The 14,547-nt window shown below is 43.3% G+C and overlaps 1 protein-coding gene and 2 gene segments (V, D, J or C); all 3 read right to left on the bottom strand.

The window, feature by feature from the left end:
• The window catches only part of LOC112664875 (immunoglobulin lambda-1 light chain-like), a 123,628-nt gene that overhangs the window by 64,780 nt on the left and 44,301 nt on the right, over positions 1-14,547 (bottom strand).
• The window catches only part of LOC118352450 (immunoglobulin lambda-1 light chain-like), a 131,601-nt gene that overhangs the window by 78,375 nt on the left and 38,679 nt on the right, over positions 1-14,547 (bottom strand). The gene's annotated exons all lie outside the window — the stretch shown is intronic.
• LOC118352329 (immunoglobulin lambda variable 4-3-like) lies at positions 7,140-8,407 on the bottom strand. The segment is given in 2 exon segments: positions 7,140-8,170; positions 8,275-8,407. Coding segments are annotated over 2 exon segments (567 nt in total).

Here is a 14,547-nt window from a genome sequence, read left to right as displayed (position 1 = left end):
GCTTTTCCCCTGGGTAGGACCAGCTTTTCCTGATGTGAATTTCCCTGAAGATCACCATGACCTTGGATCTTGTTGAGTCCCTTCCTCACTGAGGCCCAAGGAGCTGAGAAAGTGTCAGATTTCCTTTTGCATTATGGTTTCCCTGAAAGGTTTGTTTTCTCTAAATCCAAGAAATTGTTACCGAAACCAAGCACTTGTGTTGTGTGTTTTCTGTTTCATGCCATGGAAAATGTCTTCTTCAGTGGAGGTGGACACTGCACACAGCTCTACTCTCAGGTCACTGATGTAGTCAGCAAGTTGTTTGTAGACCACAACGTAAATGGGCATGTTATGTAACCCCAGGGGCAAGATAGTAGAGACTGCAAAAACCTCACCATCCTATTCATTTCTAACCCTATCAACCCACATTTAACCTATGTTCATTCATCTGGTAGTGGCTGGGCAATGGAGATTCAGCATGTGCAAATCCTAATCTAACATAAATTGGTGCAGACGGTATGGAAAACTCATGCAGGTTCCTCAATAATATAAAAACAGAACCACAATATGATCCAGTTATCCCATTTCTACATATAAATCCAAAGAAATGAAATCATATCTCGAAGATATATCTGCATCCCTATGTTCATTGTACCATCATTCATAATCACCAAGACAAGAACACAACCTAAGTGTACATCCATAGATGAATGGATAAAGCAATTGACATACACACACACCCAACACACACACACACAGAGGAATATTATTTAGCTCTAAAAGAAAATGGGAACCTTGCCATTTGTGACAGCTTGGTTGAAGTTGGAGGGCAATATATTAAGTAAAAGTAGTGAGACAGAAAATCAATACTCTATGATCTCACTTGTATGTAGAATCTAAAAGGGCTGAATTCATAAGAACAGAGAGTAGATGGATAGTTCCCAGGGTCAGAGGGTGGGAGAAATGACAAGATGCTGATCAAAGAGTACAGGCTTCCAGTTATAAGATGAGTAAGTTATTGGGATGTAATGTGCAGCTTGGTGGCTATAGGTAACAATACTGTATTGTGTCCTTGAAAGTTGTGAAAACAGTAGATCTTGGATGTTCTCACCACACAGACACAGAACAGAAAGTCAAGTGTATATAGTGATGGATGGTTTAACTAATCATATTTGGGGTCATCGTGTTACCACATATATGTGTATCACATCATGTTGCATACCTTCAACTCACACAATATTATATATGTAGATCTAAATAAAGCTGGAAAAACAAGGCAAATTCCATTTGTATTTCTTTTCTTTCTAAGATTTTATTTATTTACTTGAGAGAGGAAGTGAGAGGGAGACAGTGAGAGAACGAGAGAGCATGAGTTAGGGGAGGGGCAGCAAGAAAGTGAGAAGCAGTCTCTTTGCTGAGCAAGAAGTGAGATACAGGGCTCAATCCTGGGACCCTTTATTTCAATTGCACCAAAACCAATAAGATACCTAGGAATAAACCTAACCTAAGAGATAAGGGATCTGTACCTTAAAACTACAGAACACTTATGAAAGACATTGATGAATTCACAAGGAGATGGAAAACATTCCATGCTCATGGATTGGAAGAATGCATATTGTTAAAATGTCTATGCTACCCAGAGCAATCTACACATTCATTGCAATCCCTGTCATAATGCCATGGACCCTTTTCCCCACAGAGTTAGAACAAATAATCCTAAGATTTGTGTAGAACTAGAAAAACCTTGAATAACCAGAGGTACGTTGAAAAAGAAAATCAAAGGTGTGGCATCACAATGCCTCTCTTCAAACTCTACTACAAAACTGTGATCATCAAGACAGCATGATCATGGCCCAGAAACACACATGTAGAACAAAGTAACAGAATAGAGAACCCAGAAAAGCCCTTAACTGTATAGTCGGCTAAGCTTTGACAAAACAGGACAGAATGTTCAAAGGAAAAAGACAGTCTCACAAATGATGTTGCAAGTGTTGAACAACCACATGCAGAAGAATGAAACTAGACCATTCTTTTACACCATACACAAAGATAAACTCAACATGGATGAAACATCTAAATGTGAGACAGGAATCCATCAAAATCTTAGAGGAGAACGCAGGCAACAATTTCTTGCAAGTCACGTTTCTTGAAGGGAGGGAAACAAAACAGTAATAAACTATTGGGCCTTCATCAAGATACATAGCATCTGCACAGCAAAGCAAATAGTCAACAAAGACTATTTGGTTTGTTGTCACAGCAAACCAAAACACAACTGACAGAGAGGGATAAGATATTTGCAAATGGCATACCAGATAAAGGGCTTGTATGGAAGATCTATAAAAACCTCATCAAACACAAGACCCAAAAACAAACGATGCAGCCAAGAAACGGGCAAAAGATATGAACTGACATTTCTCCAAAAAGACCTACATTTAGTCAAAACTCAGGTAATAAAAAATGCTCCACCTCACCTGTCATCAGGGAAATACAAATCAGAACCACAATGTGATATCACCAGTTAGAATTGCTAAAATTAACCAGATGGGAAACAACAAATATTGGCACGGATGTGGAGAAAGGAGATCCCTCTTTACTGTTGGTGGGAATGGAACCTGACACACCAACTCTGGGAATCAATATTGTGGTTCTTCAGGAAGATTAGAGATAGCCTATGATCTAGCAATTAACACCACTGGGTATATTCCCCAAAGATAGAGATGTGGAGAAATGACTGGATAGCTGCACCTTAATGTTCTTATCACAAATGTCCACAACAGTCAAACTGAAAGGAGCCAAAACGTCCAGCGACAGATGATGGGATAAAGAACATGTTATATGGTTCTTGTTTTTTTTTTGCTGATATGATCAATCACATTGATTGTTTCACAAGTGTTGAACCATCTTTACATCCAGGGATAATCCCACTTGGCCATGGCGAATAATCTTCTGAATGTATTGTTGGATCCTATTGGCTAGTATCTTATTGAGAATTTTTGCATCCGTTTTCATCAGGAATATTGGTCTGTAATTCTCCTTTTTGGTGGCGTCTTTGGTTTTGGAATTAAGGTGATGCTGGCCTCATAGAACGAATTTGGAAGTACTCCATCTCTTTCTATCTTTCCAAACAGCTTTAGTAGAATAGGTATGGTTTCTTCTTTAAACATTTGATAGAATTACCCAGGGAAGCCATCTGGCCCTGGACTTTTATGTCTTGGGAGGTTTTTGATGACTGCTTCAATTTCCTCCCTGGTTATTGGCCTGTTCAGGTTTTCTATTTCTTCCATTTCCAGTTTTGGTAGTTTTTGGTTTTCCAAAAATGTGTCCATTTCTTCTAGATTGCCTAATTTACTGGTGTATAGCTGCTCATAATAAGTTTTTAAGATCATTTGTATCTCGTTGGTGTTGGTAGTGATCTCTCCTTTCTCATTCATGATTTTATTAATTTGCATCTTTTCTCTCTTCTTTTTAATAAGGCTGGCTAATGGTTTATCTATCTTATTAATTCTTTCAAAGAACAAACGCCTGGTTTGTTGATCTGTTCCACAGTTCTTCTGGTCTCGATTTTATTGAGTTCTGCTGGAATCTTTATTAATTCTCTTCTTCTGCTGGGTGTAGGATCTATTTGCTGCTTTTTCTCCAGCTCCTTTAGGTGCAAGTTTCGTTTTGTCTTTGAGTTCTTTCCACTTTTTGAATGGATGCTGTATTTGCGATGTATTTTCCCCTTAGGACTGCTTTTGCTGCATCCCAAAGATTTTGAATGGTTGTATCTTCATTCTCATTAGTTTCCATGAATCTTTTTAATTCTTCCTTAATTTCCTGGTTGACCCTTTTATCTTTTAGCAGGATGGTCCTTAACCTCCACGTGTTTGAGGTCCTTCCAAACTTCTTGTTGTGATTTAGTTCTAATTTCAAGGCATTATGGTCTGAGAATATGCAGGGGACGATCGCTATCTTTTGGTATCGGTTCAGACCCGATTTGTGACCCAATATGTGGTCTATTCTGGAGAAAGTTCCATGTGTACTTGAAAAGAATGTGTATTCAGTTGAGTTTGGATGTAAAGTTCTGTAGATATCTGTGAAATCCATCTGGTCCAGTGTATCATTTAAAGCTCTCGTTTCTTTGGAGATGTTGTGCTTAGAAGACCTATTGAGTATAGAAAGAGCTAGATTGAAGTCACCAAGTATAAGTGTATTATTATCTAAGTATTTCTTCACTTTGGTTAATAATTGATTTATATATTTGGCAGCTCCCACATTCGGGGCATATATATTGAGGATTGTTAAGTCCTCTTGTTGGATAGATCCTTTAAGTATGATAGAGTGTCCCTCTTCATCTCTCACTACAGTCTTCGGGATAAATTTTAGTTTATCTGATATAAGGATGGCTACCCCTGCTTTCTTTTGAGGACCATTTGAATGGTAAATGGTTCTCCAACCTTTGATTTTCAGGCTGTAGGTGTCCTTATGTCTAAAATGAGTCTCTTGTAGACAGCAAATAGATGGGTCCTGCCTTTTTATCCAGTCTGAAACCCTGCGCCTTTTGATGGGGTCATTAAGCCCGTTCACATTCAGAGTTACTATTGAGAGATATGAGTTTAGTGTCATCATGATATCTATTCAGTCCTTGTTTTTGTGGACTGTTCCACTGAACTTCTTCTTAAAGGGGAATTTTAAGAGTGCCTCTTAAAATTTCTTGCAGAACTGGTTAGGAGGTCACATATTCTTTTAGTTGCTGCCTGTCTTGGAAGCTCTTTATCTCTCCTTCCATTTTGAATGAAAGCCTTGCTGGATAAAGTATTTTGGTTGCATGTTCTTCTCATTTAGGACCCTGAATATATCCTGCCAGCCCTTTCTGGCCTGCCAGGTCTCTGTGGAGAGGTCTGCTGTTACGCTAATACTCCTCCCCATAAAAGTCAGGGATTTCTTGTCTCTTGCTGCTTTAAGGATCTTCTCTTTATCTTTGGAATTTGCAAGCTTCACTATTAAATGTCGAGGTGTTGAACGGTTTTTATTGATTTTATGGGGGGGGTCTCTCTATTTCCTGGATCTGAATGCCTGTTTCCCTTCCCAGATTAGGAAAGTTTTCAGCTAGAATTTGTTCAAATACATATTCTGGCCCTCTGTCCCTTCGGCGCCTTCGGGAACCCCAATTAAACGTAGGTTTTTCTTTCTCAGGCTGTTTTTTATTTCCCTTAATCTATCTTCATGGTCTTTTAATTGTTTGTCTCTTTTTTCCTCAGTTTCCCTCTTTGCTATCAACTTGTCTTCTATGTCACTCACTCGTTCTTCCACCTCGTTAACCCTCGTCGTTAGGACTTCTAGTTTGGATTGCATCTCATTCAATTGATTTTTAATTTCTGCCTGATTAGCTCTAAATTCTGCAGTCATGAAGTCTCTTGAGTCCTTTATACTTTTTTCTAGAGCCACCAGTAGCTGTATAATAGTGCTTCTGAATTGGCTTTCTGACATTGAATTGTAATCCAGATTTTGTAACTGTGTGAGAGGGGACTGTTTCTGATTTTTTCTTTTGAGGTGAGGTTTTCCTTCTAGTCATTTTGCTCAGTGCAGAGTGGGGAAAGCAAGTTGTATTGATAAAAAGAGAAAAAGAGAGGAGAGAAAGAAGGAAAGAAAAGAGAAAGAGAAAAAAAAGGGAAGAAAAAAACAAAAAAAAGAAGAAAAAGAGAAAGAAAAAGAAAGGAGGAAAAAAAGGAGGTGGGGGAAGGAAACAAATCAAAAAGCAAAAAAAAAAAAAAAAAAAAAAAAAGAACCACGGGGGAGTATCTTCTGATTCTGTGTACTTTAAGTCCCTTGGCTTCTCCTGGAAGTTGTCAGTCTAGCTGGTCTTCTGGGGGAGGGGTCTGCTGTGCTGATTTTCAGGTGTTAACAGTTGGGGGAGCTGCTGTGCCCCTGCCTGGTGCAGGGGGCTCAGTGGAGGTTGTTTACCCCGTGAGGCCGCAGGAGGAACAGCCCCAGTGGCGGGGCCAGGTCTGGAAACCTGGATTCAGCTCCGGCAGGAACTCCGTCTGCAGGGCCTGGAGGTTCTGGGGCGGGGCCGCTGATCTGCTCAGCTCCGGGCAGGAGCTTCCTTGCTGTCCTGGGCCCTCCCGGCCTCTGCCTGTCCCGGGGGAGGCCGGACCCTGGGCTGTGTCCCGGCGCCCTGTGCTCTGGAGCCTGCGCTGTTGGATTCGCGCTCCCGGGCCGCGCAGCCCCCTCCGTGGAGCCGACGCCTGAGCCCCCCGAGCTGCTCCTGGAACCACGCAGCCCCCTCCGCACGGAGCCTCTTCCTCTGCCCGAGCCACTCCGAGCTGCTCCCGGGGCCATGCAGCCCCCTCCGCGGAGCCGCCGCCCGAGCCCCTTCAGCTGCTCTGGGTCCCGCCGGGTCCCGCCGTGCGCGCTGCAGCCCTTAGGGAGCTCGGCGCACTCTCCTGGGCGCGCAGTTGCTGTTACTGTCCCCGGGAGCCCGAGGGCATCCCCGCCCTCCTGGGTCCTGCTCCAACTCCCTGCGGGCCCCTTTCCGCCCGGGGAGGTCGGTGCAGCTCCTGCGTCTCCGGGACGGGGCTCTCCTGTCCTGGGGACACTCGCCCCGGCCTCAGCCCGGCTCCTCGCGGGGCCCCTCCCCCTTGGAGGCCTTTGTTCCTTTATTTCTTTTTCCCCGTCTTCCTACCTTGATAGAAGCGCGAACTCTTCTCACTGTAGCATTCCAGCTGGTCTCTCTTTAAATCTCAGGCCGAATTCATAGATTTTCAGGATAATTTGAAGGTTTTCTAGGTAGTTTGGTGGAGACAGGTGATTTGGAGACCCTACTCTTCCGCCATCTTGCTCTGTCCCTCATGCTTGGTTTTTATTTTTATTTTTATTTATTTATTTATTTTTTAATTTTTATTTATTTATGATAGTCACACACAGAGAGAGAGAGAGAGAGGCAGAGACACAGGCAGAGGGAGAAGCAGGCTCCATGCACCGGGAACCCGATGTGGGATTCGATCCCGGGTCTCCAGGATCGCGCCCTGGGCCAAAGGCAGGCGCCAAACCGCTGCGCCACCCAGGGATCCCCATGCTTGGTTTTTAAATGCTTAAATGATAGGGGAGATCTACATGCCCAGTAAACTAGCCCCACCCCCAATCTTATGATTAGAGGTGGATCACTCATTGGGTTGAGATTCAGGGGAGTTATTATATTTATCATTGCAATGCTCCCCCTTCCATTCTATTTGATGTGATCCCAGGGAGAACTTGGAAAAGTCCTGTAGGCATCATGTGGACCACTTCCTGGCACCAGAAGAGTCAACTATAGATGGAGAAACCCATGCAATGCTCCATGTTGGTCTTGCCGCAGACATCCTAACACACACACTATGTTCCTAATCAGGTCCCAGCTTGGCACCCATGATGGACTCAAGGTTCTGGGTCCCATCTAACTCGGGGATCTAATGTTTCCTTTTGAATGTTCAACACTAGAAGGGGGCCTATTATGCTTCATGATGAAGTGACAGTGAAGATATTCACTGAATAGACCTCCTCCATAAACACCACAACCCTGAGATCTATGTCCATTCCTTGAATAGGGACCCATCATGGATACACTGGGTCTCATGGCTCATGGGGTCATCCTAGTTCAGATATCCCGTAGAATCAAATTCTTGCCTGGGTAGTTCGGGTCTTTTCAAGAATTATGGAGAGGAAAGAGAATGCTCTCTGCCAAAATTACCTAAATTTTGACCTGCCTCTTGGAACACAGGTACAGCATGACAGAGTTTACAGGAAGCGTCATAGGTCTCAGGGCCCTGGAGATGGACAGGCGGCAGCTCCCCCTGAATCCCCACAGGGAAGAGAAGAGAGGTTTTGTGCTCACATCCCCATTTGTCTGTGTCACTGTGGCTACTGCTACCAGCGGGTACACCATAGTAATAACCTGCCTCATCCTCAGACTGGATGTTGGAGATGGTTAAATAGCGGTCAGCCCCAGAGCTGGAGCCTGAGAAGCGACTGGGGATCCCGTTCCCCCTGCTGTGGCTTCCATCACTGTTAACCTTCATCAGATACCGAGGGGCCTTCCCTGGTTGTTGTTGTTGATACCAGTAAATATAGTAACTGCTGTGCTCACTGCTCAGAGTGCATGTGAGCTTGACCGAGGCTTCCAGGGAGGCAGATGCACTTGGAGGCTGGGTCAGCACGGGCAAAGCACAGAAACCTGAAAATACAAAAGACAAGAAAGATGTTGAATGTAGCAGACACTGGCCAGGTGTTCAGGGGTTCTGTGCTTGAAGGGAAAGGTCAGGGAGGGAGAATCCCGACCTGTAGAGAAAATGAAGGGCAGGAGGTAAAAGGGGACCCAGTCCATGGTGGGGAGAGCCTTCAAGGACTTCTGCTCTGAGACTTCTCACCCGGGTCTTTACTCTCCAACACCCGTCTCATCCTCTTTGTGCATTTCAGAGAAGGAGGAGCATCAGATGGAAATCCATTCTCTGTTCTTCTGTCTGTCTGTCTGTCTAAATAAGCTCTTGTCTGAACCCTGTACCCAAGAGCCTCACGCTGGTAATTTCCAGAGGTCAGAAGAAGGACCAAGTGTGAGTTTCAAGAGTGGAGAGATGATTTTACACAACACAAGTATCTTTAGAGGAAGCAGCAGTCACACTCTTTGCACTTGAGTATAGATAAGGGGATTTGGACTGATTGGGGTCACAAACCAAGACCACAGTTCCCTCTGGTGTACCCTGGGAGAATGTCACCCTACATGTATTGGCAGTTCCTCATAATGACTCCTTTTGAGTCCCCAAGAGATGCTAGACCCCTGATGAGTGTTTATAGGCTCCACCTCAATGAGGAATTAAAAAAAAAACAGCTGCATGCTTCAGGCACAAATGTTCCACCAGTTTTTTAAATGAGGACGCTGACATTGAGAGATAGAATGTTTTCTCAGCCTCACCGAGTGATGAGCAAGTGGTTTCCAATGCAGGACACAACCCAGAGCCTGAGTTACCATCCGCCCCTACCCTGCCCTCTTCCCATGCTCCTTCTCCCCTTTTCTCAACGTTTTTGGGACCCTCCAATCATTATACTCTCTTCTGTCTTCCAGTGTCTGTCCTCCTTGAGTCTGTTTGGAAGGGTGCTGAGATCTTCATGGTGTTGGAGTTAGTGTGTCCCTGGGAAAAACAGCTTGTTGGCTGTGAGTCTATAGTGCAAGGACATTTACACTAAAGAAACCTCATTCATTGAACCTGCACAGTCTAGTGTGCAGCTACAAGGTGTTGATAGATGCTAAGAATGAAATGTGCCTAGTCCCAATACAGATGGACTGTAGTTATGAAGGATCCATAAGATTTCAAAGACTTAGTATAAAAATAATGTAAAAATACATCAATGTTTTTACCTTTAATTCATATTGGATATAGTTTCAAGTAATAGACCTAAACAAACTGTACTATGAAATCAAAAGCTATTCATTTTTTCTCTTTTTCACAATGTTGCTGCTAGAAAAATTTTCCCAACGTATTGTTTTGAATTTAATTTCTATTTTAGAAAGATTTTATGTATTTATTCATGAGAAACACAGAGAAGCAGAAGGAGGGAGAGACACCGGCAGAGGTAGAAGCAGGCTCCAGGGAGTCTGATGTGGGACTGGATCCCGGGTCTCCAGGATTATGCCCTGGGCGGGAGGTGGTGCTAAACTGCTGAGCCATCCAGGCTGCCCTGAATTTTATTTCTGATGGCCCAGCTGCTCTGCAAATCCCCAGTAGCAGTCACTTGCTTTTCGAAAAAAGTGAGAGAATCTTTTGGAGCATTCAAAATAGACCATGTTGTAGCTTTGAAAGCAAACGAGAGGCCACAATTTGGTGGTGAAGACCAGAGATTCTGGGGATCAGAATATCTTGATTTTCTGCTGGATTGGCCACTTTCTAGCTTTGACCTCAGGCAAGTTACACATCCTACATGCCTCAGCTTCTGCACCTGCAAATTGGGGTGATGATCAGAATGCTTATTCATAGAGTATTTGTGATAAAGAATTCAATAAACGTAAAGTTCTTGGAATTGTGCTTCATATGTGTTAAGCACATAAAAAAGCTTTACTGCTTCTTCCCCTTTTTAAGTCCTTTATCCTTAAACATAAAGAATAGTTACTGGAGTTTAGAGGATGAGGGATAGTATGGAAACACTGTATGTCTTAGGTTTGAGACATTGAAAATTGCAGATTTCCTGAAAACTCAAAATCTCTCTCATTCTCATTCTCTGGCTCTGTCTGTCTCTTCTCTACCTCTCTCTCTCTCTCTCTCTCTCTCTCTCTCTCTCTCTCTCTCTTTCTCACACACACACACACAGGCAGACACACAAAGAAACACATTCATTTACGGAGTATAAATAATAATGAAAGGGAATAAAGGGGAAAGGAGAAAAATAAGTGGGAAATATCAGAAAGGGAGACAGAACATGGAAGACTCCTAACTCCGGGAAATGAACTAGGGGTGATGGAAGGGGAGGAGGTTGGGGGGGTGGTGACTGGGTGGGAGGCATTGAGTTGGGCACTTGACAGGATGAGCCCCTGGTGTCATTTTGTATGTTTGCAAATTGAACAAAAATCAAAAATAAATTTATTATAAAAAAAGAAACACATATACTACACCATAGGCCATGAGAGATACTTGCCTTTGTCATAGGTCATATGAGGCGCATCCTCTCAGGCTGCTGTCTTTCTTGCTGGGTCTTTGGGACGGGGACATTGTCCTGGCTCTTTATAAGAAACAAAGCCAACATGGGTGTCCCAGCAGAGTTATAGTAGGAAAATTTATGCTGATCCACCCTGTGTGATATATGTCTTTTTATCCGGGTTGTCTCACCAGAGTTGGCTCTACTTGTAAGCTCCTAGTTCTAGGAAGGAGAACATAGTTTGTAGAAACTGCCACCCTAAATCCCAGGGGTTGACACTCAGTGTGGGTCCTCTGACTCGATCACAGAGAGCAGCATGGCTGGGTGGACAGGGGCAGGCTGATGGGCCTCAGGCTGGGGTTGTTGGCACTGAGGGAAGAGACCCTGGTACAGACAGACCAGGACACCTCTCACTGACCCCCTCTGGGGGCCAGAGAAGTACAAGAGGTCCTTAAACATGCTCTAGACATGCCATGCCACAGCAGAGCTGAGGTGGGACTCAGGAGGACATAGACCTGCAGATGGAAGAGAAGCAGATCAGCTTCGTGTTCTGTGGGGAATCCATCACCAAGGCAGCTGGCACTGGACCCCACCTATGCTGATTAAGAAATCGTTTTCTTACTCCTAATCTGACTGGGAGAATGTGTAGGCCACCCTAGACACATTAGTCATTCGCTCACTGTAGAGAAAATCAGAGAGCAGTGATGGGCCTGGATGTCAACATTGAGGAATGGTTTCTCTGGGGCTGTCAGTTATGCCTCACCTGAGCCTGGAGAAGTTTGTGGCACCCATTCACCTGCAGAATCCCCTCGGGGAGGGAGAGCGCAACCATAGCAGAGACACTTGTGTATTGAATTATGTCCCCCCGCTCCCAGATTCAGATGTTTAAAACCCAAGCCCCAGTATCTCTCACTGGGACCTTCTTATTTTTTTTAATTTATTTTGTATTGGTGTTCAATTTACTAACATACAGAATAACCCCCCGTGACCGTCACCCATTCACTCCCACCCCCCGCCCTTCTCCCCTTCCACCACCCCTAGTTCGTTTCCCAGAGTTAACAGTCTTTACGCTCTGTCTCCCTTTCTGATATTTCCCACACATTTCTTCCCCCTTCCCTTATATTCCCTTTCACTATTATTTATATTCCCCAAATGAATGAGAACATATAAAGTTTGTCTTTCTCCGACTGAATTACTTCACTCAGCATAATACCCTCCAGTTCCATCCACGTTGAAGCAAATGGTGGGTATTTGTCATTTCTAATAGCTGAGTAATATTCCATTGTATACATAAACCACATCTTCTTTATCCATTCATCTTTCGTTGGACACCGAGGCTCCTTCCACAGTTTGGCTATCGTGGCCATTGCTGCTATAAACATTGGGGCATAGGTGTCTTGGCGTTTCACTGCATCTGTATCTTTAGGGTAAATCCCCAACAGTGCAATTGCTGGGTCGTAGGGCAGGTCTATTTTTAACTCTTTGAGGAACCTCCACACAGTTTTCCAGAGTGGCTGCACCAGTTCACATTCCCACCAACAGTGTAAGAGGGTTCCCTTTTCTCCGCATCGCCTCCAACATTTGTTGTTTCCTGCCTTGTTAATTTGCCCCATTCTCACCGGTGTGAGGTGGTATCTCATTGTGGTTTTGATTTGTATTTCCCTGATGGCAAGTGATGCAGAGCATTTTCTTTTATTTATTTATTTATTTATTTATTTATTTATTTATTTATTTATTTATGATAGTCACACACAGAGAGAGAGAGAGAGGCAGAGACATAGGCAGAGGGAGAAGCAGGCTCCATGCACCGGGAGCCCGATGTGGGATTCGATCCCGGGTCTCCAGGATCGCGCCCCGGGCCAAAGGCAGGCGCTAAACCGCTGCGCCACCCAGGGATCCCCAGAGCATTTTCTCATATGCATGTTGGCCATGTCTATGTCTTCCTCTGTGAGATTTCTCTTCATGTCTTTTGCCCATTTCATGATTGGATTGTTTGTTTCTTTGGTGTTGAGTTTAAGAAGTTCTTTATAGATCTTGGAAACTAGCCCTTTATCTGATATGTCATTTGCAAATATCTTCTCCCATTCTGTAGGTTGTCTTTGAGTTTTGTTGACTGTATCCTTTGCTGTGCAAAAGCTTCTTAACTTGATGAAGTCCCAATAACTCATTTTTGCTTTTGTTTCTTTTGCCATCGTGGATGTATCGTGCAAGAAGTTACTGTGGCCGAGTTCAAAAAGGGTGTTGCCTGTGTTCTTCTCTAGGATTTTGATGGAATCTTGTCTCACATTTAGATCTTTCATCCATTTTGAGTTTATCTTTGTGTATGGCGAAAGAGAGTGGTCTAGTTTCAGTCTTTTGCATGTGGATGTCCAATTTTCCCAGCACCATTTATTGAAGAGACTGTCTTTCTTCCAATGGATAGTCTTTCCTCCTTTATCGAATATTAGTTGACCATAAAGTTCAGGGTCCACTTCTGGGTTCTCTATTCTGTTCCACTGATTTATGTGTCTGTGTTTGTGCCAGTACCACACTGTCTTGATGACCACAGCTTTGTAGTACAACCTGAAATCTGGCATTGTGATGCCCCCAGATATGGTTTTCTTTTTTAAAATTCCCCTGGCTATTCGGGGTCTTTTCTGATTCCACACAAATCTTAAAAAATTTGTTCTAACTCTCTGAAGAAAGTCCATGGTATTTTTATAGGGATTGCATTAAACGTGAATATTGCCCTGGGTAACATTGACATTTTCACAATATTAATTCTGCCAATCCATGAGCATGGAATATTTTTCCATCTCTTTGTGTCTTCCTCAATTTCTTTCAGAAGTGTTCTATAGTTTTGAGGGTATAGATCCTTTACATCCTTGGTTAGGTTTATTCCTAGGTATCTTATGCTTTTGGGTGCAATTGTAAATGGGATTGACTCCTTAATTTCTCTTTCTTCAGTCTCATTGTTAGTGTATAGAAATGCCACTGATTTCTGGGCATTGATTTTGTATCCTGCCACGCTACCAAATTGCTGTATGAGTTCTAATAATCTTGGGGTGGAGGCTTTTGGGTTTTCTATGTAGAGTATCATGTCATCGGCGAAGAGGTAGAGTTTGACTTCTTCTTTGCCAATTTGAATGCCTTTAATGTCTTTTTGTTGTCTGATTGCTGAGGCTAGGACTTACAGTAGTATGTTGAATAGCAGTGGTTAGAGTGGAATCCCTGTCTTGTTCCTGATCTTAGGGGAAAGGCTCCCAGTGCTTCCCCAATGAGAATGATATTTGCTGGGGGCTTTTCATAGATGGCTTTTAAGATGTCGAGGAATGTTCCCTCTATCCCTACACTCTGAAGAGTTTTGATCAGGAATGGATCCTGTATTTTGTCAAATGCTTTCTCTGCATCCAATGAGAGGATCATATGGTTCTTGGTTTTTCTCTTGCTGATATGATGAATCACATTGATTGTTTTACGGGTGTTGAACCAGCCTTGTGTCTCAGGGATAAATCCTACTTGGTCGTGGTGAATAATTTTCTTAATGTACTGTTGGATCCTATTGGCCAGTATCTTGTTGAGAATTTTTGCATCCATGTTCATCAGGGATATTGGTCTGTAATTCTCCTTTTTGGTGGGGTCTTTGTCTGGTTTTGGAATTAAGGTGATGCTGAACTCATAGAAGGAATTTGGAAGTACTTCATCTCTTTCTATCTTTCCAAACAGCTTTAGGAGAATAGGTATGGTTTCTTCTTTAAAAGTTTGATAAAATTCCCCTGGGAAGCCATCTGGCCCTGGACTCTTGTGTCTTGGGAGGTTTTTGATGACTACTTCAATTTCCTCCCTGGTTATTGGTCTGTTAAGGTTTTCTATTTCTTCCTGTTCCAGTTTTGGTAGTTTGTGGCTTTCCAGGAATGCGTCCATTTCTTCTAGATTGCCTAATTTATT

The sequence above is a fragment of the Canis lupus genome, chromosome 26, assembly GCF_003254725.2.
Source record: "Canis lupus dingo isolate Sandy chromosome 26, ASM325472v2, whole genome shotgun sequence".
Taxonomy (NCBI): domain Eukaryota; kingdom Metazoa; phylum Chordata; class Mammalia; order Carnivora; family Canidae; genus Canis; species Canis lupus.
Note: the sequence above shows the minus strand (reverse complement) of the source record. Positions and strands in the feature narration are given on the sequence as shown.